A 25692-nucleotide genomic window follows, 5' to 3' on the forward strand; every position below is an offset into this window, starting at 1 on the left:
AACAATGGCAATTTCCAGACAACTTTGAGATTCTGCAAAGGAAGAACTTAAGAACCCTTTTTATGAAGGATGGTAACAGTGGTGGTTATTTCTTAAAAAAAATACTAGTTTGTACTTTAGTTCTACTCAGAGAGGGATGGGGGATCTCTTGCGTGCTTTTGGGCACAGTGCAGATAATCCAGGAGAATATTATACAGAGGAGAAATGATAGCATGTGTAACGGTGAATGTAATGGCAGTAGTACAGAGCCATTGTGTAAATATCTCCACTGTTCCAGATGCTCATTTTTTTTTGTGAGTGGTTTCAACATTAAACCACAGAACTAGTAACATTTTGGTAATACAGATGACTTGCCATAAATACCACAATGCAGCAGTCAATTTTGAGTTCCTTTTCATTTTTCTCTAGCTTTCAGTTACTTTTAAAAGAAATTTTCAGGGAAATAAAAGAAGTGAGATTTAATTCTAGTTGATTGTTCATAGTAAAAACATTATGTGGATTTTTTTCATCCCCAAAAGAAAGTATCATAACCTGAGACAGTTCAAAGTTATATTTAAAAGTTAAGAGAAATGCATGTTATGAAATCCACGTAAATGTAAGTCTAACCTACAGTGGTACTGTTAGAAAACTGAAAATATTTAATATACCTTTAGTTCATATGTGCGTGTGGAAAACTTATCAGCACGATACAGTTATTTCATAATTTTAATACAAACAAGGGTAAGAGTCTGGTTTTTATGCTTCAGTGTCTCTGGCTCAGATATTATGCTTCAAAATCTCTGTGTTTTAAAGCAAGGCTGAGCTTGTGGTTATGAACAAGTCAGGTTAAGGTTTTTGTCGAGTGTTTTGCTTTAATACTTAGAAAAGTGTAGATAACCGAGGAAAAGGGCCAAGAGCAGCATTTGCCTACCCATTCTTCTCTGGCTCTCTAGCTTTTAGTTGCCTTTGTGGCACTCATTTATGTAGCTGATGTCTTTCCAATGATTTAATGCATTGAAAGTTGGGAGACAGTTCTGAATGAGTCTTTATCGAGTTCATATTACAACAATTTATTTCTCCTTCTGGTTATTCTCCCTTACTTCTCACACATTAATTCAGATTATGTTAGTATCAGCACTTGGCTTTTGAATCCTGTGTAAATTTTGCTGGCTGAGTGGGAGAGAGTCTTTTGTTTTTAAGAAGAGGTCAGAATACAGAAACATAATGGGAAAATCAGTTTACTAACTGCCCTCTTCTTCACTGATTAGTACAAATTATTCTCAGCTTGTTGGAATGCAATTTGCATTTGAAAATGCCCATAATAAATTGGCATAAAGAGGCCTAACAATTTCTGTTTAAGGGAGTTTTATTTACTCTAGTTTATACGTAATCTTGGAGTTGCATACAGTGTTTCTGCAACTCCTTTCTGAAATGCTTGCTTGAAATTTGCTGCGTTTTACATCTTCAGTGGGTAGATTGATATAGAAACACTTAAAGTCTGTCAATTCATAATAAATAGCAAACTCAGAATTATGTACTCCCTTTTTAATTTTAACACTGTTTCAGGGTTGATCACATTAAATTGTTTTATGTCTGCACCTTTTTTCATTTTATTTTCCGTGAGCAAAAGTACTAGATTTCAGATAGAAAAGAACCTGCTCGTTTATTTCATTACAAATGTTAGTATATGGCATACCTCAATTTTTTTTTTTTTTTTGGGGGGGGGGGAGAGGAACACTTACAAGGGGTTAGGTATTCATCCTGTATAGATGGCTCAGATTCCTACTGTGTCAGTTTTCTGGTATTTGATAAGGCACACAAAGCAGTTGTAGGAGAAAGCATATCACTTGTATCCATGGTAACTCGAAAGATACTTTGGAACTCAAAAGGATAGAATAAGCCAGAGTAATAGGTCTCATTACAAGGGCAAAATACATAAAAGGTTCAGGCATATGCTTTTAATTAGTTGCCAAAAATAGCTAGAATCAGAGACGATGCAATGAAACAATAATTCTTAGTGTTAGAAACGAGCAACATTTGAAATCTAAAGACGTGCTCAACTGAAAGGCTTTTATCTTACCATCTTATGGGTATTCGGTCCATGAATACTAATAGATTTGCTATGGTTTCTTAATCATGCTTAGGACATGAGAGCGCACACTGATAAAAGCTAGTGCAAGTCTTACATGACTACAAGTTTCAGAAGTTCCATAGTGATGTTAATTCTCATGGCTGTGATGCAGCTTCTTATGAATAGCATGTGCAAAGCATTCTCTTATGTTTTACAAGTGCACTGCTGGACAAAAAGATGTAATGAGTGCTTCTGTGTAGGGATAATAAAAAAAAGATTGAAAATGCAGATTAGTTTGAGATCCAAGGTACAGTATTTTTCAGAATAAGTCACTTTAATTAATTTTAAAATAGGAAGGTAAGCAATGGGGGAAAGTGTGAAAATGTAATATGAAACTTGAATGGATGGACTAGAATTGAATCCTGGAGAACGAAAGTAGAACAATGTGTGAAGTACAAGGTATAGGATATTTGAATAACCATTTTAATAGAAATATTTTAACACAGTGAATAATTTTAAAGTTTTCTATTTGAACAGCAGTGTTTGTAAGGAATCCATCTTGTATTGCAGTGCAATTCTCCACATTATTTCCTCTGTTGCTATAGAAACTAATTCTAGTGCAGCTGTGATCGCTTATCAAAATTCTAATGTTTCAATACCCATTTCTTATTTTGAGTTATTTAAATAGCCTTGTCTTACTTTGAATCAAACTGCACATTTCATCACTGCTGGATTGTTGACTGGTCAAAATGTTAATGCAAACTGATAGCAAATGCTGTAGGGTTTTTTTTTTCCTTCTGCCATCTAAGCTATCATACTTATTGTTAAAGTTTGAATAACAAACAAATTAAGGCTTTTTCACTTGATAAATTATAAAGGTCAATATTTGCTGTCTAACATCAGCATTTTGTAATGGGTATTACTTCCTCAGTGTAATCTTAATTATATTTAATATTTCATAAACCTTAAATTGTTCCTGTTACTGATACGTGACCGTGGGGGGTGTGTGTGTATGTATATATGGGTTTATATACATGTGTTTGTGTGTGTGTGTAAACTATTGTTAGGACGCTTTTAACTTAAAAGTCTCTATCTTGGCATGTTCATTTTGTCAAAGTAAAGATTTCAGTGATGCTACATTGTCTAAAACTAGTCAGGTGCAAGGTATACTGCAGTAGAACGTCACCAGTTAACAAAGTATTCTGAATCTCTTTTGCTCCTTTTATTATTTGTTTCTTTGGGGTTGGGTTTGGGGGTTGGGGTTTTTTTTTTTGGTGATGGTGGTTTGGAGGGGAGGGTTGTTGGGTTTTTGCATTTGTTTTTAACAATTAAAGTACTGTGCTGGTAGGTATATGTATTTAATACAGGATGCAGCAATGTAACTGGCAGCTATACTTGCCTGTGAATTGTTAAACTGCTGTATTATAGAAGGAGCTTTATAGATATTTGAGATACCTGTCTTTGAAGTGATCCCCCATCCTTGATTATTATAGTATAGAATTGAGTTTTTCAATATATATTGTAGAATCAGTGACTAATAGGTTGAAAAGAACCTGTGGAGGTCATCTAGTCTGATCTCCTGATTGAAAGAGAGCTAACTTCAAAGTTAGACCAGGTTGCTCAGGGCCCTAGCCAGGAGAGCTTTTAAAACCTTGAAGACTGTTGATTACACAGCCTCTCTGGGTAACCTCTTCCAGTCAGTAGCCACTCTGATTTCAAAGTTTTTTCCTTAAATTTAATCAGAATTTCCTTTGTGGCAACGTGCACATATATCAGTTATATATCGGGTTTATATATATAGCTTAATAAAGTAGTTTATTAATAAAATAGTTTAAACTCTTAATGCTGAGATTTGAAAAAATTAGCATTCTGGTTATGAACCACATTCAACATCATTCTGCTGAGTATGTTTTTAATTGTAACGTTAAGATCTAAAAACTTTGCTGACATCAAATTATGAGAAAGGGTGGGATGGTAATAGGTCTGGAGACATATGTCGTATACTTTCTGATGTTGTAGCAAAGCTACTGAAATGTTCCAGTAGTACTTTTCAAGATAATCACTGACTTTCTAATGAGTGTACACTAATTTCATGTAGAGTGAAATAAATAATTTTCAATTTTGAAATTATCATACCAACATTTTGCAGCTGTGGCTGTCAGACTTTGATTACTAATTAACTGCTGTGCACCACCTTTAAGTCTCTTATTCAACAAGCAGCATCAAACAGTAATTTCACATTAGGTATATAAATTTTTGGTAGTATAGGAAAGGTCCGTGAGAAACAAATTTTGGTGGATATGCATGTTTTGACTCTGTCACAACGGCTAATAAGTTTAACGTTGTAGGTATAACACCATGTTCATGACAACACAATTTACCAGTTAGTGTTTTGGGAAGTTAAATGGCTTGAGAATGATATGCTGCACTCTGACCCTTGATTGTTCAGCGCTATTGTTTCTTTGGGTGGATGACAGGGAAGAACGGTTCCTCTCCTGCTGTTTGTTGAGGGCTGAAGCATCATTCTGTAGACCTTATGGGCCCTCTGTATGCAATACGCAGCTTGGCCGCTGTTCTCTGATCCTCATAAGTTCTTGAATAGCTCTTATGACTGGTGCTATGGCTGAATGAAAATATCTTCACCAGCCAGACTCATATTCTGTCAAAATGCAGAAAATTACCTGTTTGGTGAATGATACGACAACTATGGAAATACAGCAACAACTACATCATATATTACATATAAGCCTAGTAAAGCAGCTCGTCTGTGACAGTGGGAGGTCTCAGAAGTGCCTCAAAGAAGTGCAAGAAATTTAGTTTTGAGTAATTGTGTTTCTTTATGCCCGGAGAAACATGTCTGAGGCCTTGCTGGAGTGAGTGGAACAGGCTGACATGCTCCCTGCTGCTTAATCCGCCTTTTCTGTGAATTTGTAGCCCTCTTACTGGGTGTGTGAGGGAAAGATACCTCGGTTTTGAAGCATATCCATTTCCTGTGATTTCACAGTGTCTGTTTTGCCTTTCTTTTTCTGGACAGTTGGCCCCAACAGTGGTACTAGTGCCATTATTCCTAAGCATACTTTCTACAGGCACTAGTATCTGAAAGGTTTTAGAGGAGTTCTTGAGCATATATAGGCAATTCTCTTCTATTGTTGACCTATTAGGTACTCCTGTAAACTGAGATCGTCCTTGATTTTTCTGGGTTCTAGCTGCTCTTTATTTGGTATGAGAGGTGTTTCAAAAGCAAAAAAATCTGAATTTTCTAGAATCCTTTTTACAGGAATACTCTAATATACTGCAGGAAATACAGTCCGTTTTACTAAAGCAAGTCACTGGGCCAGTGTATCAAGGAAAGAAAGGGAAAAAGCGCCTGAATAGATAAGAGAAATCAAGGTCCTTTGGAATCTCAGGATCTGAATAAATAATAACCACTGTCTTCCCACTCAAAAGGAAAAATAATAATAAATCTAAATTATAAATATAAAAATCAATGCTTATTCTGGGAAGCGTCTTGCCTCTCCTGGAATGTAACTAGCTGTATTCTCTAGGTTGTGCAGATTTTCACCTACAAATACGGGTATTCCCACCCATCAGGCATCACTGATTTCTCTTTTATCTCTTTGCTCTGTTGACATTGCTTTTTTCTCAGATCTGAACCACTTTTTTGCATGTCATGTGTTGTTTTATTTTCCCCATTCCTTCACCTTTCTTCCTCTGTCATTTTTGCTCCATTATTTTAGCTGTTTGTAATTTTTCATTCCTGTTTGCATCTTGTCTGTTCTTTATTCCTCTCTTTGCTCTTTTTCTCATTTTCTATACAGATCTACTAAACTTCTCTCCCTTTATTTCTTTCCTTTGTTTATTTACCAACAACCTATCACTTTTTTCTGAATCATTGCACCTACTTTCTGAATCATTGCACCTACTTTCTCCTTCTGCCTCTTTTTTTTTTCCTTCTTCCCTTTACTTTTTCCCCCACCCTAATGTATTTTTTGTTTTCTCTTCCTTCTCTTCCACTACAGAGCTGATGATAATGGAAAATTCTGTGGGGGTATATCTCTTAAGAAGCTAGTGGCTTGGAGGTTTCCATGTTGGTGGTGGTACACAATTCAGGTGAATTTTAGATTAATAATAATTTACAAGGCTCGAAGTAAAAATAAAAAAAATAAAACCCGGAAGAAACGGCTAGGGTACTAGTCTTAAAAGACTTGGTTTCAGTTCCACACTTCATTGGAAGCTTTCTGTGATTATGAGCACTTCTGAGCTAGATTCACAGCAATCTTTATTACCTCTTATTTAAACCTGTACTTTACTTCTTCATCTGTAAAATGGCAAACACGTTAACTTCTATTATTATAGTAGTAGTATTATCCACCATAATATATATTTCACTTATATATGTTAACAGTTACGAGATACCCAAATTGGGATCGTATAGATGTCTTAAGTAGATAGGCAGAAAATTTAACTCATGCCCTACTGAAATGGTTCTTGCAGAATCATTGTAGTGCTGCTCTGTGTTAGTGACTCACTCCAACAGAGTATCCTTTGCCCTCAAAATTGCTATGAAAATAAGGCAAAGGAATCAAAGCAATCTTTGTGTTCCTATTCTGGAAGCAGTTCTTGATGGAAAATATCTTTCCTGGTTCATTTTCACCAGTTAGGGTAGTAATAAATAGAGAGCTAAAATACTAGGGAACTTCACACAACTTTTTGAAAAAAATTACAAAATGTAGCTTCCAAGGTGAAGCTGTTTTTAAGAAACCGTGAAGTAATTGCATTTCAAGTTGCAGAAAGAGTTCTCAATAAAGGAAGTAGTTTTATCTTATTTAAAATAGAAGTATAGAAAAAAGAATGATGGAATTCTGCTAATTAAGGAACACATTTAAGTGCAGTATATACTGCTGAATGGATCTTGTTTATATCATCAAATGAATAATTATTGAGATCTTAGAGGGAGTTTCTGTATCGCTTAGAAAACTTTGTATTCCTTTTTTTTGGTCAAATAAAAAATGAACGTGCCTGAAATGAGCTGCAAAAACATTAAAATGTTCAAGAAAATGATACACATAGCACATTAATCTTGCTTTCTAATCACGCTTTCTTTCCTCATTTGAGACCAAATAGAATGAGAACAAGAACATTACAGGAATATTAGCTGTCTGTTACAATACTTTACACTTTATCCTGCTGCTCGACTCCTGTGTTTAATACTGCAGCTGTAGTAGTATTAACCTGGACTGGAATTTAAACTATAATTTAAAGTGAAAATTGTACTCAAATGAAGTATAGCAATGACAGGAAAATATTTTCTAAGTCCACATCCAGCTGCTAGGGTGCAGAGGTATGAAGGGATGCTAGTATGCACACACTGGTCAGAAATGGGGATTCTCACGGACCTGAGGTGGTTTACAGCGGGTGGAGTTTTTGAAGCTTTTAGCTGTTAAGCCCTGAATTTCTGTTAAACGTCCGTAAATGCTGGTGAGATAGCCAAATTTGGGTGAATTTTCACAGAGATGATAAAAGGCATTTCCTTGTCACCAAGACACACTTAAGATTTCAAAGCTGGTTGTCAATCATCTTCAGCAAGCAGGACTTCTAGTGTATTTTAAAAGGGGGGTGGGGGTGGGGAGGAAGATTCTATTTATTCATTTAACTTGTTATCTTTTTGGAAGTGATGTTTTTCTAACAATTTTGATAACTTGGAAAAAATTAACAGTGAACAGAGGTGCAAAGGAATACCTGTTCATTTATGAAGTTAACCAACGTAGTGATCTGAAAAGTAGTGTGAAGCAAAGCTGGCTGCTTATAAAAACAGTAAAACTGAAACCAGCATCTAAATGGAACAGAAAATAAGTTTTTCTACCTAAGAAGTTGAATGAACATACTTAGTACAAATGCTTTACCTAAGGGAATATAGTTATGGAGGGGAAGGCAAACAATTCTACAATTTCACTTCTTAAAGATCACTGCTTCCAAAAAGCTTTAGAGCTGGGTGTAGTCTCAGAAAAGAAAAGTTTTTGAAGTCTCCTTTTAAAAGTTAAAAAAAAAAAAATGTTCTGGAAAGCTTGATTTATCGCTATTTGCATCAGTAAGAGGTTAAAATGTTGAACCAATAGGTTTAAGCAGTACTTAGATGTATTTTGGACAGCTGGAAAGCATAAATACAGAACCAGGTAGCAGAACTCCTTCCTATTCACATTAATAGAAATACTGTATAAGGAATCAGGGAATGATACTTAAATTGAAAGAAAATGAATTCAAGAGATGCTAATGTATAATTTTCATTGAAAGACGACCAAAATATTTGGGAAGGAAACAAAAGAACGTCTTTGACAGTTAGTTCACTATAATGCTTTAATAATGTATTTGTAGTTTAAATGTTCTAATTTGGGCTAATTTTGGAACGAGAAAGCTTGGAATTTTTCACCAGTGCAATGCTTTTCTGTATTGCTTTGTAAAACAGAATGATAAATTTTTACAAATCAGAAGTGCTCTAATAAGTGCAGAAAAGAGCGAATTTCTTTTGTCAGCAAAGAAAACCAAGCTGCCGTTCTGCAGGCTCATGATGTAAACAGAGAAATAAAAAAAATAAATTACTATGCGAGTATCAGTAACTTCAATTGGTCTTAGACCTTTCCTGAGGAAGAAAATAGAAGCTTTAAGAACTGGACATAAAGATAATTCAATAATATTGGATTAGTTTTCTTAAAAAACAAAAGAGAACCTATTTATTACGTGAATGACCTGTAAAATTAGCCCTAGAAGGTGAGGAAAATGCAGTGCTAAGAACTTCATGTGGCATCAGATGTAAATGGCAGCAACGCCGTTTTGATTTCTGCGGGTCTGGGATTAAGCTCATAGTGTATGGAATTTTCTAAATAGGAAAAAAGGAAACAAAGGAGAACTATTTTTTACTGGCAAAAAAAAACCCCAGATATGATTACTCTTCTTGTTTACTGGTGAATTGCTTAATGTAGAAGATAATTCAGCTGTGAATAAAAGTCTAAAATGTGGCAAATCCAATAAGAAAGCTGATAAAAGAGTTTTTTTCTATTGTCCATACCGCTCCTATATTCCCCTTTTTTCATTAAGCAAGGCTCATGCCATAACTCTTTTGGAAAAGAAATAGAATAATGCCGAGATAATTTGGTTTATTGTGAAATAATATGTTTTTTTTCGTCACAGAGATGCATGTAAGCTTTTCATTTTAAAGGAAGGAGAGCCCCGAGGTTTCATTCAATATTTAATGTTTATATTTTATACTCCTCGTAATGTGGGGTAATTCAGTCAATGTAACATTTTGGATGGTAGAAAAGTTCAAACATGAAAATTCTATTTGGACTGTCTGTGCTGCATATCAGAAATCTCTAAGGGTATTTAACCATTCAAAATAAGAAAGGTTTCTTTAATTTTTAAACATGTGTTTCATTTTATGTTTTATTTAAATTGTCTTAACATTTACATAGAACCCCTTGAAGGCTTGAAAACTTGAAATTTACATTAGATTAAAAAAATAAATAATTATGAAGCACAGTGTATGTGGAGGTATATTAGAGGAAGAAAATGTACTGTTTGAGTATGAAGATATTCTGATAATTACAAAATATGACTTGCAAAAATTGTTAATTTATGTAGTGATTATTTGTTTTAAAGGACCTGGAAACAGATTCCCAAAGAAGTTTTGCAGTAATGCTGCCACCCACAATAGTATGAATATTTAAGGAAGTAATATATATGAGAAACTCCAAGTTGCAAAAGTGTAGTTAATTACTGCTTATGAGACAGGGGAATTAAAACCACAAGGATAGTTTCTTTTTCCATATGTTAAGAGATGCATGTTCTTGGAATTACTCAGGAAATATGGGCTAAAGAAACTAGGTTTGTGCTGCCGCTGACAACCTTTGGGAAAATTAATTAAGATAGCAAAGTCTAAATGTTATAAACATGGAAAGGAACATCACCAGCGTCATGGTGAAATGCTGTACAGCCTAGCGTGGTCCACAAGGGACCAGGACAGAGAGGAGAAATGAGGAGCATTGGGAGCAGAAAGTTCAAATAGTAACTGAAAACCTAAAGAAAAAGCATTTCTTATAGTAAGTTAATGTATCTTTAAACTGTGATTCCACTTGGAAAAATGGCTGAAAAAGTTTGTGTATTTTCTCATAGTTTCAATTGCCTGTTCCCGGAATACTCATTTTGACCATGGTTGCTGTGTCAGGTTTTACTGACAGTCCCTTGAGGTTGATGGCAAGAATATGTGTCATCGCCCCTTGGCTTTCAGTCAGTCCCCTGTACAGGGACTTAGGAAAACAGGCTAACCTTCATTGTTTAACAAAGTACTAAAAAGAAGGTATTTATTTACTTCTGACTTAAATGTGCTAATGACAGTTTACATGCTGTAATTTCTGAGTCTACCAGCAAAATGCTAATCTGCTTGTGTTTGTCAGGTAGTTTGCTTATAGTTCTGGTTTCTTCAGCTGTTGAGCAAGGACTTTACTGTTACCACTATATGAGTGTTTTCCCAGCCCAGTAACGATGGATGAAAATTTTAATTAAAGCAGTTAACCCTTAAAAGATTGATCATTCAAATCTGCCTATTCACAGCAATACACTGTATTCTCAATTTAGAGTTTACTAAGTATTTATTACTAAACAACTTAGTTTCACTCACGTTATGAGAATGCAAAGTTATTTCACATATATATTGGCTGGAAAACTGGATGTGGGATCTTCATCCTGTTACAACTTTCTTTTTGTCTTTCCTCTGTTCTGGCATTTTCTGGCTGGTAGGAACCTCAGGCTAAACTCGATTTGGTTTCCCTGTGACTATTCCTTTCTTCCAGGTTTGAGATACATGTTGGCTTGTTTTTCGCCCTGTCTTGTCCAAAATGGTATGGTAATTTAATATGATTAGTTTCATTGGGGGGATTGGCAAAATTTATTGTCTGTCTGGTTTGAGAGCAGAAGTTTCTTGGGAAATTTGCGTAGAAATGATGCAACAGTTCATTTTAAATTTTCACTGTAACCATTTGCTTGTTAAGAGTAACTCTCTAGCAGATGTTATTAGCCACATTCAGTGGTCTTCGGAAGGTATTCTTTGGCTTTGTCACAGTATACAAGCATGCACAAGTGTAACAGTGTCTAAGTTTACACCTTAAATGAAAGGTACAAGGTATGTTATAGACAGTGGTTCTATATGTAAATATGCAAGCACTTCAGAACATGCTTTCCTTTCAGCTCCAAATGTTTTTTTCCAATACAATCAGTGATAGGCCAGCATGCATTAGCAGTGTTTTGTTTTGTTTGGTTTTTATTTTAAGCTTTGATGCATATGCAAAATGCTGTTGACTGATTGTTGAAGTTTGTTGTTACTTCTGTGTAATTTTTAAGGAAAATACCCAGTATCAGATAGTCAGTGTTGCTGTGTTCACTTCTGTCTGTGACATCATTTGTCTCTGATATCGTCAGTCATTAGAAGGTCTTCACGTAATTTAAATTTGCAGTATTTTCAGAAAGCTGTAACATGAAATCATCACTTCATTGCATCATTTACCGCGGGAAGGGGGAAATTAGTTTAAAATGAGACATTTTCACTTTAAAAATTCATTTGAAAACTTTGATATCTTTTTATGTAGAGAAACCTTTTGTTCATAAACCGTTTATGCCTGTTTAGACAGAGGTGTCCTTAGATTTTTAAACCCAAATATTTGTTTTAAGAATTTATATGCTATTTCTGTTTGGTAAACTAAACTTTCAGAAATAAGTAGTTAAAACCTGCCCCAGTGTTTCAGCTTTTTCTGAGATTTTTGAATCACAGCTGGTTAATAAGAATTTTCTTTTCTTCATTTCTTCACTTCTTCCCTGCCTACATTAAAAGTACCTTTTCTGTCACACAGCCTGTGCAGTTTTCCCATAGGGACATATAATGGAGTTCATCAAAGTGAAAAAAGTGAGTCACACAGTCATTTATTTACTCATGTAAGACAATAATGGTGTTGATAGTTACCCAGACACGCTTTCATTTCTTTAGCTTGTGGAAAAGCTGGGAGTTAAAAAATCTTTGCAGACTAGACTAAAAGTGAAAAAAAAGAAATTAAGTCATAGCGACATGGTGGTTACTGTCTCATTTAATGCTGTTTGTTGCCTTTTAGCAACAATGAGCAGAAATGTTGATGCTGTAAATTTGCTAGAGTATTCAATTATATAAATTGCAGAAAGGAAGTCCTGTTTTCATGGTATAGAGAGTTAAAGGATACTTATTATTATTTTATTATGATTAAAATATCAGTTTAGATTCTAAAATTATGTCTATCTAGTTTCACGGGCACAAGTTATCTAATATAAAAAAAAAAAAAGCTTTCCCAGATCTCTCCATGTTTTGCAAATAAAGCTTTCTCACTGTTCCTGCATGTCGATTTCAACATTCTGACTGTCCCGCTTAACTCTGTTTCATTTATAAGGTTTTATGTGTATGACTATGTTTTGAGCATAGGATTCCCTGCCTGCTCTATTTTCCTTTTTAGCCCTGTGGCACTGGAGTTTCAAGACTTAGTGGCACTGGGCTTGCTAACAGCAGAAGACCTTTTGCGTGAGTGCTGTAAGAGTAACTTGGAATCACTCTGAATGGTAGGCTGGCTCTTACGGGTTTATCAGAGAAGAGAGGATTCCTGGCAGTGGTATCATCTGGTAGGAGTGCTTGGTGTGGTTTTAATTACTCATTTGCCTTAGCGAAAGCTAAGAGGAGTTCCATTAGGAGCCCAGTGAAAGAGAGAAGAGCCCTGCATTCCCCAGTTATCTTTGAGGCTTCTGCCTATCTGTGCAGTAGATATGCTCCGTAATGAGCTGTCCTATCCCTGTCCCTCAGTTGCCCAGCTTTGGGGATCTGCAATGCGTATGGGCTCCCTTCTAGCCAAAGTGTCTGGGTTTGCTTCCCATGGACGGTGTGCACCAAAACCACGGTGGTTTGGGCTTACATCAAATGCCAGAAGCTGTGAAATGTTCCTGCATGCCGCAGTCAGATACAGCCCAGACTTCCAAAGGAAAGGAGAACAAAAGGGAGTCTTTTGCAGAGACTGTTTGTTTCCCAAGAGAGACACATTACTGTGTTTTCAGCCTTGTTCCATAAAGGATAACTCTTACGCGTGCTCTGTTTATGTGATATGTTGAACAACTGGTAATTACCTCTGAAGCAGTTAAAAGGTTGATGTGAGAATTTAGGACACAGGCAGGGCAATCCTGTATACTAAAATTGGATGATGAAACTAAAATGTAATACCTTTGTCATGTGGGAAAGATCAGTTTCTTTCTTAGATGAATCTGAAATCAAATCTTATCTTGTTCTAATGTTAATGCTTTCATTAACTTCCTTGTTTGGTAGGGTCGATTTTTTCTGTGAGTGAAAATGGTATGTCTGACACCAGAAAACATTGCTGCTTTGAAATTTTTGTGTGTAAGTTAATTCTACATGTGAGGGGCATCGAAATCTTCATTAAAACCTCTACAGAAGATGTAAACAAAGTGTGATACAGGTTTGGATACCTATCCTTAGTATTCCTTTCATTTCAGCTACTGCACATCTTGCTGTCTTTTCCCAACTCCAGTCAACTGTGTAATGCTGCATAGTAAAAGATGAGATCGAAAATTGAAATGTGATTATTTTGAATCAACTTTCTGTATCCATAGCCATGCACCGTGGGTTTATTTTCTGAGGAGATGTATAACCACATTTCTGTCTAGCTAGCTAGTGTAAGTGAGAAGCAAAGATGGTCAGCATCAAGTATTCATCCCAAGCACAAGATTGGTCATGGTCCTTCTTCCACTGTCTTTAGTGACTGGACCTGGTGTCTAACTTCTAGACACTGGGTACGTACCCTTTAGCTGTCCTTAACAAGTAACAAAGAATCTGAGACACTGCTTCCCTAGTTAAATTCACCGCTGATCAGAGTTCACTTGTGTGAAAAGGCTTGTGTCTGCCTTTATTAGTACCTTATTTGTCTTCAGAGTTTAATTTAATATCTCCCTGGGTGAGCAACAGCATGGGAGGTAATCAGAAGTTTGATATGATGGCTTTAGGGAGTGCATTTTGTTTCCTTAATTGGTCTGCATTCCACCTGCACGGAATCTGACTTAAGATATCCAAAGGTTTTTGCAAGGTAAGCATCCCTGAAATTCAAGCCTAGAATTTTTGTCATGTCATATTTGTGCTATATTTATTTATATACGGTTTACACAGTCCATTGTGACTATATATTTAATACTTTGCTTTTTCCCACATCTCTTTCATCTGAGAGATCATTTGTCTCCGTTTTTAAACAAATATTTTTCAGTAGTATTTGTTATCTAATTTAAAATGTAAAGTAAAAAAAGATATTTGTAGATCTTAAATACTCTATCCAGATATTTGGACTTACCATTTTCCACAGAACTGTTTCAACAGTAAATAACCAGAAAGTAAGTAAAAAATTTTCACTTATTCTCAGCGAACTGCATTCAGAGGATGAGAAGAACACCTCCGCTAGATGAACTGCAGCCGCCTCCATACCAGGATGATAGTGGTTCTCCTCATCTTTCATGTACGCCTTCTGAAGTCGGAGACAGTAAATGTGAATTTTCCCAGTGTAGCAACAGTCCAAGATGTTCCTACAAGTGCCCAAGTGAGGGAAGCCCAGGACACGAAATAGAAAGCTTTCATAACAAAGGATACGAAGAGGATGTACCAAGTGATAGCACAGCTGTCCTTAGTCCAGAGGTAAATGGAAACAGTTGAGTGTTCTGAAGCGTCATGCAGTGCAACCTTTTGAGAGATTTTTTTTTTCTAAAGATCCATGTACAGGCATAGGAACACTAATATTGCAGCTCATTCATAAAAAAAAAGTTAGTTTGTCAGAAAATATTACAATAGAATTTCAGATTGTTCTTTAAAGTTATCTTTATGGCATCTTAACTTTCAAACAAGCTCCCAGTCAGAGTGAATTTTTTTTTAAACAAGTCAGAAAACTTCATCACACTGTAAGGGCTGTAGTCAAAATTCTTTTTCTTCTACATAATTTTTCAAACAGCTCAAATAAAAAAAAATAAAAATCTGTTTACACTTTTCAAACTGAACACCCCATAATGTAAAGTGTCTTTTATGAAAAAAAAATTATTACAAAGAGGTTTTTTTAATTGTTGATGGTAGTATAGAGATTTGTTCCCTTTAATTTTCCTTTTTTTTCTGCTATAAACTGTAATGATATCTATTTATTTTTTACTGTGAAGAAATAATCTTTTCTGACATGTATTTCCTTATAATGTCTTTAACAACTAGTTACTGCACTGACATCTATGGATAAGTCTACATTAGTGATGTCATGTGCAGAAGAGGCTCTTTTTGGTTCCAATTTGTCTTTTATCTCTACCTGAAGTTTTGAAGTGCATATTAGGGAGCACTCCTGATGTGCCAGCAGCTGCTTCTGTCTTAGCAGACCTCTTGGTAAGTTGGTGTTGCATACCTGGGGTGTTGGTGCAACATCTGGAAGGCCCACCTGCTATGTGAATGCAAGGTTCTCCAGTAGCTAGCTGTCTGTACGTACCTGATGATCAGCTAGGACCACAGTCTGTATGAACTTCATTGCTGGTAAAGACATAGTGTGTACATGGTCCTTGAACCCTAACAGATTGCAGCAAATCTAGTCCTAGTTCTTCCCGCTTTGTGTCACATCAGTCATTAATGTAAACGTACCCAATAAGAAATGAGAACACTGCCAACTTTTTTTATAGCCACTCAACAACTTGAACAATGAAGCTTTCAGAGGAATGAATTCCCATAGCTATGTAGCAACCAGTTTAAAATAAGAACGTAACATTTTTTAATCCAAAAGGCTTTATTTTGCCAAAAGGCAATATTTTGTTCAAAATCTGAATTGACAATAAACAATTTTAAAATTAAGTTTAAAAGACAGTTTTAGGACTGATGCCATTTACAGAAAGTTGAGAAAGTGTGTTCAGAACAGATGCGTCTTACACAGTTCTAGTAAAATTACATTAATAAAGCCATGATAATTTTTGGCACGTTTATAGAACCCTTGTGGACTGCAACAAGAGCTGCATCTGCAAGTAGGTGTTCTAATTCCTGTATTCTTTGCTGGCGTCTCACCGTGCCCTCAATCACTAGCCCAGCTGTTAAAGGACTATAATATGTTAACTTCAAGATGTGTGTATACTCGCACAGAAATAAGGTAGTTGTATCTTGCAACAAATATGTATGGATTTTAACATGTGGGGCATGGAAGAAGAGATCATAAATACAGCCTAATGTAATCTGAGCTTTGCCTGATTGGATCCTGGCTTTTGGCAGTATTGGCCAGGTAAAGTCTTTAGATTTTTTCTTGGCTGCTGGTCAGCCATCTCCTCAGGCTTTCGGTGTTTAATTACCTTGTTTATGAAATGAACAAAAAGATCATAGTCACTTCATATTGTGTAGAGAAAGCCATATATTTCCATGCTAGATTTAATAATAGAATACAATAAATAAATAAATAAATAAAAAGCTTTTTTTCTTCTTCTTCTTCAGGATATGTCAGCTCGAGGATCATCTTCACAGCTTCCTAAACCTTTTGATCCTGAGCCAGTAGCTAAATATGGCACACTGGATGTGAGTTTTGACTATGACTCACAGGAACAGAAGCTTTTGGTGACAGTGACAGCTGTCACAGACATTCCCACATACAGCAGGACAGGTGGAAGCTCGTGGCAAGTACACCTAGTTCTTCTCCCTATAAAGAAGCAGAGAGCAAAAACCAGCATCCAGCGGGGACCGTGCCCTGTCTTCACAGAGACATTCAAATTTAATCACGTTGAGTCTGAGATGATTGGGAATTATGCAGTTCGCTTTAGACTGTACAGCGTACGTCGCATGAAAAAAGAGAGGATTGTGGGAGAAAAGATTTTTTACTTAACAAAATTGAATCTTCAAGGGAAGATGTCAATGCCAGTGATACTGGAACCTTCTTACAGTCTGTCTGTGAGTATTAAATGAGGCAGAATAAGAATGCAGTGATATACAGTGTCCTGAATTTTGTAAGAATAGTGTGTATATTTATACAGTCATCACATCCACTCGCTTTTTTTTCAAGTCATAGGAGCATATTAGCACAATGATAATTTCCTTAGAGCTTCTGTAAGGACATTCACTTTCCACCTGCAAAAGCTTCCCATATTTTTCCTTTTAATTACTTAGAAATTTCCATTCTATAAATAGGGATATACTGGTGAATATATGTATATATGTATACATGCAAATACATATATATGTATTTAATAGTATAATCTTTACTCTCCTACCCGCAGCATTTCAATTAAAAAAAAAAAGGGGAGGGGGAAAAAAAAGCTATACTAGCAAGTGCCCTCCATCTGTTGCAATTAAATCTTGGTTGCAATAGGTATTTTCCTTTCAAGAAGGAAAGATAGGAAAGAGGAATTTCGAGCGTACAAAGACATTCTTAATAACTTCAGCTTAGAATCTTGTAAATAATTGATTTCCGGTTCAGTCTGAAGTGAAAAATAGTGTGAAAAGTAGTTCAAACTGAAAAGGATTTTTGTTTGCTGAAAAAAATCCCTACCTATCTGACGAACAAAGTTTTTTGTCCCCCAAATTAATTTACCTTTAATATTTTTAATAAAGCAAAGCAACAGTAATTAAGGGTAAACTTAGGTATCACTATCAAAAAACACAGGAGATCACTGTACAGGCAGTGATCAGTATCTCCTTTTTCTTTTTTGTAAGTTTTTAAGTATGCTTTTGTCCAGAAAGAGAATGTTTGTGGTGATGTGGTCAGGGCTTCCTAGACTAGGATTGCTTTAATGTTCACTGCTTAAGAGCTGCATATGTGCTAAATAATGGATTTTTGGGAGAAAGAGAAGGTGATTTAGCAAGGGCATCCTTATTTGGACATTGTATGTGTTTTGTGGTTTTTTTAAACTGTCAATAAAGGAAAAAGAGGATGAGAAGGATAGGAAAGGAAAAGATTTTTTCAGGTGAAACAATGCAGTTAATTTGTTCTGCATTTTCAAAAAAAGTTTGGATCAATTGAAATGGCATTTCTGTTGAACATGAGTATTATAAAAGACACTCAAAATAAAATGCCATGGCATTTAGTGACTAAAAATATATTAATTAGAATTAGTAAAAGCTGAGACTAGAACTTGGATCTGATGGAGGATCAACTGACAGTAGAACAGCTTTTTTACAATTCCTTATTCCAAAGATGAAGCGGTTCACTTAACCTACGGTGAACTTCCCTAATGCAGAGTTTGCTCGTTTCACAGCTAGGAAAAAAGTACCCCATGAAGCAAAACATTGAATATTCTAAATGTACTTGCTAAATTTGTGTGTGTTTTCAATAGGTTCTGGTTTAAAATTTACCAAAGTCAGTGAAAAAGGCCAATGAACGGGCCAGGCTTTTGATTGATTGGTATATCCCATATGTGCATTGGTTATTCTTCTGTATTATTTTCTTGAGCTTTTGTGGCAGGGAGAATAAAAGCAAATTCCAGAAGACATCAAAGATAAGAATATTATTTGTTTTCTGCGGTGGTAAGGCATGCCATATCTGCATTTAACTCTCCTCCTTATTTTTTCAGGGGAGGGAACAAGAATAAGGAATATTGGTAGGAAGTGAAAGTATCTTCCAAAGTTTCTTGCTGTAATGGGGTTTAGGCAGATTTATCTTAGCCCTACCTGTTGCTGGAAAGGAACCTTCATAGTCTTAATAGCTTGAATGAGGGTCCATTTTTTTTTGGAACTAGGCAAATCAGTTTTTAAAACTTTGAAAATTCATTCACATCTGAGATTATAGGTATTTTTCTATTATTATTAATAGCCTATATCATATTTTTTCAGTGACTAGATCTATTCAGAATTTAACATATAGTTATTTTGCAAGAGTGTTAAAATTTATTGTGATTTTAGCATGTATGACTGGAAGGGGGCGGCATCCTGGGTCACTTGAGTTCAGGCCCTTGTTATTGCAGACAGCCAGGTCATCCTGATCACAAATTTGTGAATTTTCATCTGAAAACATCAGGGCGTTTCATTTCCAACTTGAATTTCTTCATGACCAATTTATAACCATTTGTTCTTATGCCAGCGTGGTCCTTGAGCTTAATTAGTTCTTACCCTTCTCAGGTGTTTGCCTCTGGGTCTATTTATACGCATTGGTCATGTTCCTTCTCAACTGTCCTTTTGCTAGAATAAACCAACAACAATCTTTATGTCCAACTAATCATAAATGCTAGGCAGGAGTTATTTAACAGGAGAAGGTAAGTGTTGTTTCAATTTGGAGGCATCCAGCTGTTCAGGGGTTTTTGTAATTATAAAATCCATGATGAGGTACATTGTAAATTCTGAATTAAATTTGCCTTGTACAGTTGCAGAGTGTTTTGTGGCTGTGAAGTGTTTATATTTGACAGCTTTTTTAGAAGATATTTCTTGGACACATGACAGTTGCCCTATTTTTTCCACTGCTTCTCATTATATGGATTTTATATATTAAATATACCTTCTGTCACTGAAACTTCCTAATCCATTGAAACATCTATGCTAATCTCTTCTGCAGAAATGTGTTTTATTTGCTTCTTTCTGTGCCTGATATTATATTTATCTATTTTATTAGCTAACCATCTGCCTTCTGATTGTATAAGAACAGTTCCTATCCTGTGAAGTTTAGTATTTTTTCAGGCATACCTTAAAGCTATTTGCAATGGAATCTGGTCAAAGGTAGACCAGCAAGATCAGTGCCTTTGAAACATAGTGGCACGCTCACATGAGCGGGCCTGCAACTCTCTGGTTATCCCTAAAATGTGGATAAGTATGTGTCGTGGTGAGTACATGATACTAGTATGTTCCTTAAACTGATTTCAAAGCTACACATGGCTTCAAATTTACAAATATATTCACAGACGATCTTTCTCACCCAACTTTTCACCCTGCTCCTCTCCTTCCTACGTTGCATATTACATCTTGCATTAGCAGCTATTATCCACAAGTCCTATTGCCGTTTGTCTTTAACAGTCCTGAGTTGCTGCAGTTCTCTCACATACCAGGGAATTCCTCCTCACACAGTATCCTCAGCCTCCTTGTTTATCACAGCCTTCCTTCCAAGTTCAGTGTATGTTTGAGTGAGGAAGAAGCAACAGAAAGCAATATGGGCTAGCCAGAGTGCGGTTGTCACTGTGATCTGAGAGTGTCCCTTTCAAATTTGGTAGAAAGTGGCCATTGCATCAAAAGTTAATAGCAGGGCTGTACATTGTGGTTTTGTCTGAGTATAGTTTGCTTAGGAAGACCTTTGTTGATCCTTTTAGAGAAATTTTCCTTTTGTTCTACAGTGGTAGACAAATTTTTGTTCACCCGCCTTGGAGTTTAGAATCCATTGTGATGTTGTTTATTACTCTTCAAGCAATCCCTGTGGACCTGTTTTTAGTTGCTCTTCGTTCTTCTCAAGCAAAGAAATTTTCCTGACAGTGAACAACAGCCTCCAGTATGATGTGATTATAAAAACATATAAGCAGTTTATTGAGTGAAATCTGTTTGGAAAAGATAAAAAAAACAAGTGTAATCCTCTTCACCATCCCATAGGTTGCTTTTTGGTGTAGAATAACAATAAACAATGATGTTTTAGATTTTTTTGATTGATTTTGAAAGTACAGTTTCGATGACCGAAACACGCCTCTTCCTGCTAAGCAAATCTAGTAATTGTTCATTATGTATTGTCAATAACAAGATGTTTGCTGTGGAGAATTAAATTTATTTTTCTTTCTTTCTATAACATTCTCCATTTCTAACATACTGAACTCCCAGGTGTGATCCATATAGCAAAGAATGGATGGTGTAGACATTCATATGTGCTTAAAGGATTATTTTGTCTGTGTTTACTATAAATATTGTGGTGGTTTAACCTCAGTCGGCAACTGAGCACCACACAGCCGCTTGCTCACTCCCCCCCCCGGTGGGATGGGGGAGAGAATTGGAAGAGCACAAGTGAAAAAAACTTGTGGGTTGAGATAAAAACAGCTTAATAATTGAAATAAAATAATAATAATAATGTAATAATAATGATGATAATACACAAAGCAAGTGATGCACAGTACAATTGCTCACCACCCACCGACCTATGCCCAGCCAGTCCCCGAGCAGCGGCCCCCCCCAGCCAGCTTTCCCCCAGTTTCTGTACTGAGCATGACGTCCCATGGTATGGAATGTCCCTTTGGCCAGTTGGGGTCAGCTGTCCTGGCTGTGCCCCCTCCCAGCTTCTTGTGCGCCTCCAGCCTTCTCAGTCGGTAGAGCATGGAAAACTGAAAAGTCCTTGGCTAGTGTAAGCATTACCTAGCAACAACTAAAACATGGGTGCCGTTATCAACATTGTTCTCACCCTAAATCCAAACCACAGCACTGTACCAGCTACTAGGAAGGAAATTAACTCTATCCCTTCCGAAACCAGGTCAAATATCCAGAGTGTCTGAAAATTATTTTAATTATAGTTTTTTTGAGTGAAGGCATTTATGCATGCAGTGTATAAAAATGCTTGCTCTTGCACACGCACGTCCACTTTGAGGACAATGATTAATCATCTAGTATACATTGGTTTATGCATTGCGTTTAAGGCATTTGTTCCATGTTGCCCTTTGTGTGGCATATCTTCAGTATTCTTTCTAATGGATGTTTATCGGTTTATAAACTCAGAAAAAAGCTTTCAGAGTGGCATTTCTTTCTTGTGAATTCTTGGCCATTATAGAGTCGAGCTGTCAGGTTTTGTGGAAATCCTAATGTTTTAGGCCTATTGGTGACTTTACTACTGTGTTCTTATGGCATAGTCTATTCAGGATCATATTTGGAAGGCTAAATACTAAAATTTATACGTATAAACGTATCTTTACTAAATAGTAGCTACCAGTACAATACTTTAAAACAGCTAATGAAAAAAAGACTAAGACTTGTCTAGAGGGAAAAAAAAAAGACTCAAAGATTTTACTCATAGTCTTTTATTTGACTAGAAGTCTACCTAAAGGATCGGTTCCTATGTGATGGTGCATAAATGCTTTCAGTTAGCTTGTAAAAATTATGTCCATCAAAGTAAGGGGCAATTATCTTTAAAAACTGAGCACATTCTTATCTCAGGAATAGCTTGCTGAATTCATTTGAGTTAGTGGTGTAAAACATGGAAGATCAGAATTAGTCCTTTGACACAATAAGAAAGATGACTCTTGTGATTTCTTTGAAGAAAATTATTAGGTGATTGGAAAATGGTGATCATGTTACTGAGGCTGCAGGAGAGCTTGACAGTACTTGGCAAATGAAGTGGACTCCCTGTGTTTGGCTGGTTGTGCAAGATTTCATGGCAGTATTGGCAAGCAGCAGCCGTTGTCTTCTCATGGCTGCCTCAACTTGTCTGCCTTTGTGTGGTGTTCCCTGAGCACTCCTCCTGGCAGCTGAGAAGATAAGCGGTAACCCATGGCTCTCTCTGCTCAGGTCTTCATCAGGATATGGGGAGGGGGGAGAACCCAAAGACAACTGTGGCTACTGTGCTCTAAAGACAGTGGCGCGTCTGCACTGTTCTGACAGATGCAAGTTTCAAGAAGTTAAATAGAATCTGACCAGATGAGAAGGACCTCCCACTAGATAAGTTCAGTTGCCACAGTTAAAAATTAATTGGCTTTCCAAATCAGTGCTATTTGTTCCTGATTTTTTCTTATGTAAATATGTCTAATCATTCATGGCAAATTTTGGCATATAATTAGTCTATTCATCCAAGAAGCACTGGACTAGGCATTGAGACTGTGAGACTGTTTCAGTCCCGTATAGAATAACCTTGATACTTTGTAGAACGCTTTTAGATAGTTTTCAAGAATTTTTTTTTTACAATCACAATTTGTCTCAGGTGACTGCAGCCATTCTGTCATCTCAGGAGCAAAATGGTTGACCAGTTTCAACATATGCTGCTTGGTTTTGATAATTGACTACTGTCATGGAGGGTGATACGGTTATTTCTGTCACAGACTGAGCAAGCCTCTCGAGTGAGCTATCCAGAAATGCTAGAATGTTTCCTCAACCCGTACAGAAATTTGTACCCAGTTATTTGAATGAATTCAGAGTAAGAGGCAATAGTCCTTGCAAGTTACTTTAAACTCTATAACTAAATTCAGTACTTCAGCCCTTTCATGGGTTATTCGCTATCTCCACTGTGATCAAGAGAAGGATCTTTGTCATCAGAATGGTCTGCCTTATACCATCGTAGGCATCGGCCATATTGCTGCTGTTTGTCCATTGAAAATCAAGTCCAAGATCAGTTCAGGAAGCTTTCCACAAAGCAGCAATCAAAGTGTGTCATTCTGCCATGTCTAGGCTAGCTAGGGTTGTGATTCCTGTTCTATCAGTAATTTAAAGAGTATAAAGCTTTTCCAAATGAAAAATCCTAATTCTCTGGAAACAAGCGTCTGAATTCTTATGAGGTTTTGAGAGCCTTTAGTTGAGTCTTGTACATCCACCACATTTCTCATTTAGTTCGCATTTCTAGCCTTTACTGCTGGACTTTTTTCTAAGATACAAGAAGAATAATTTGATTCCAGTTATTGCTGACAGTCATGGATAATAGAGCTAATAAAAATGCTATCAAAGTGGTACTTACATACCATTTCTGGGATATGCTGACCAATGTGGACAGTCAAAGCATTCTGATTGTACATGCCACTGCCATGGCAGAGTTAACGAAGTCCACCTGGTCTTCAGGTATTTAAAGGTTTGAAAAAAAATGCCAGCATAACACCAGGGCTTTCTTCAACACATTAGCAAAACCAGAACTTTCATGAAGTTGACCAGAACTGTCATAAATTGGGAGAATTCTTTGAAGTCAGCAATGTAAAGATTTTCATCTATTTGTAAAAATCCTCAGTTGGTCACGTATCCAGAATAAAGATTGTTTGTTGTCTCTCTATCTTAATATCTGTGCACTGAGTAAAATAACAATTAAAAACTGGTATCTTTTGCCTTTAATCAGTGAGTTGCTTGAAAAAAGTTATTTACTCAGTTTGATCCCCACAGTCTTTGATATTTGGGTCAGCAAATAGTGGAAACTGTGTTTCAGACATGGTATTACTATTTTGAGTGTGTGATGATGCTTTTCAGTCTCTAAAATGCCCTCAGTCAAATGACAGGCTGTGAATGACTGTTCTAGATTAAATCAAAGTAATCCTCTTGAGCAATACTCTTATTTCCTCAGAAAGCCAGTCCATCAGTGACAAACATACTGTCTAGAATCGTATGTCTAGTTTTGATCATCTTTAAAAAAATAAAATGGAAAAAAAAAAGCTCATCAATACATAAAGTTAGAAAAATGAGAATTTCATCGGGTATCTGTGGCATTCTCAGACTATCATTCTCTGCGGCATAAGTATGATCTCCCAACCTGGATTGCAATTTCAAAGAGCAGTAAAGTAAGGAAGATAATCATACTATGAAAACATACTGTAAATTTCCCAGAAGTGGCTTTGTAGGAGTTACAAGTAAAGCTTATCAAGGTTGTCACTAGTATGAAATTTCCACTTTTGAAGACTACAAGCTGCTGCTTAAATCTTCCTCAAGCAACATTTTCAGTGGAGATATATTCTTTAACTTATGAATCCAAGTGAAATTTCTGTTTCCCTTAGAGATACTGAGTTTTCCAACTATTTTATTTTCTTATAATTTGAATTCTTTCTTGTTTGCATGTATGTGTACACACAAACATCTTCTCACTTTTGATACTGTCCTTCAAGGAAACAAGAAAAAGGAGAAAGACAGAAACAGTTCTGTTTGCAGGTTTGAGCACCCTTCAGCAAAAGCACGTGCAGTGTTTTCCTCCAATTTATTTCCACTGGGGGAAATCCTAATCAGGGATGTTGCACAAACAGATGAAGTTACCTAGTCTGCAAATTTATAACTTACACTTTTGTGGATCTTTTAGTTTTTGGTTTGCTTACTGGGTGATTCTTCTTCTGTGCTTTGCAGTATAACATAAGTGTTCTTCATTAGCATTCTTCATTTCAGACTTGAGGATATCCGGGTCATCACTTCTTTTGTATATTCAAGCAGCCTGTATTTGGTATCAGATAAACATTTCTGTTCATAGGGTGCCTTTAGCAAGGGATCCTTTTAGTCTTAGTATGTTAGCCTCTTGCCAGGCTTGGCCCTCATATTGTCTGACCATGAGCTGCATCTTTCACAGCTCCTGTCTTTCTGTTGGGCTTAGTCAGCTGTCAGCTGGCCCCAGGAGAATCCAGCTTATCTCCACCTCTTGCCCTTCCTTGTGATGTGTATGATAGCTCTAAGAACTGAAGCAGATCCCTTGCAACTGCAAACACCTGGGTGATCCTCAGATCATGAGATTAAACATGACCTGAACAAATCAAAAGGGGTACCACTAGCAGATTAAATTAGGGCTGGGTGAACTGTTAATCGCAAATAGTTTAACTGACAAATGCATTATAAACATACCTTTAATGTTACAGATTTGTTCATTGTGAAAAATAATTGCATGAATGCTTATGCAATCAAATACTGGTCGATAGATTGACTACTCCTAAATTATGCTTACCATCTGATCACTGAATCTTTTTCTCTTTTCCCAGTTTGA

At 36.3% G+C, this 25692-nt stretch overlaps 1 protein-coding gene across 2 annotated transcripts in view; it reads left to right on the forward strand.

Moving 5' to 3' along the window:
- SYT14 (synaptotagmin XIV) overlaps window positions 1-25692 on the forward strand; it is a 59864-nt gene that overhangs the window by 21485 nt on the left and 12687 nt on the right. For both annotated transcript variants that reach the window (XM_009330170.1, XM_009330171.1), the window contains exons 3-4: window positions 14530-14798; window positions 16602-17051. In XM_009330170.1, coding sequence (XP_009328445.1) covers window positions 14530-14798; window positions 16602-17051 — 719 coding nt within the window. The remainder of the gene's footprint in view (window positions 1-14529; window positions 14799-16601; window positions 17052-25692) is intronic.

This window comes from Pygoscelis adeliae, unplaced genomic scaffold (genome assembly GCF_000699105.1).
Source record: "Pygoscelis adeliae isolate BGI_AS28 unplaced genomic scaffold, ASM69910v1 Scaffold308, whole genome shotgun sequence".
In the NCBI taxonomy this organism is placed as follows: domain Eukaryota; kingdom Metazoa; phylum Chordata; class Aves; order Sphenisciformes; family Spheniscidae; genus Pygoscelis; species Pygoscelis adeliae.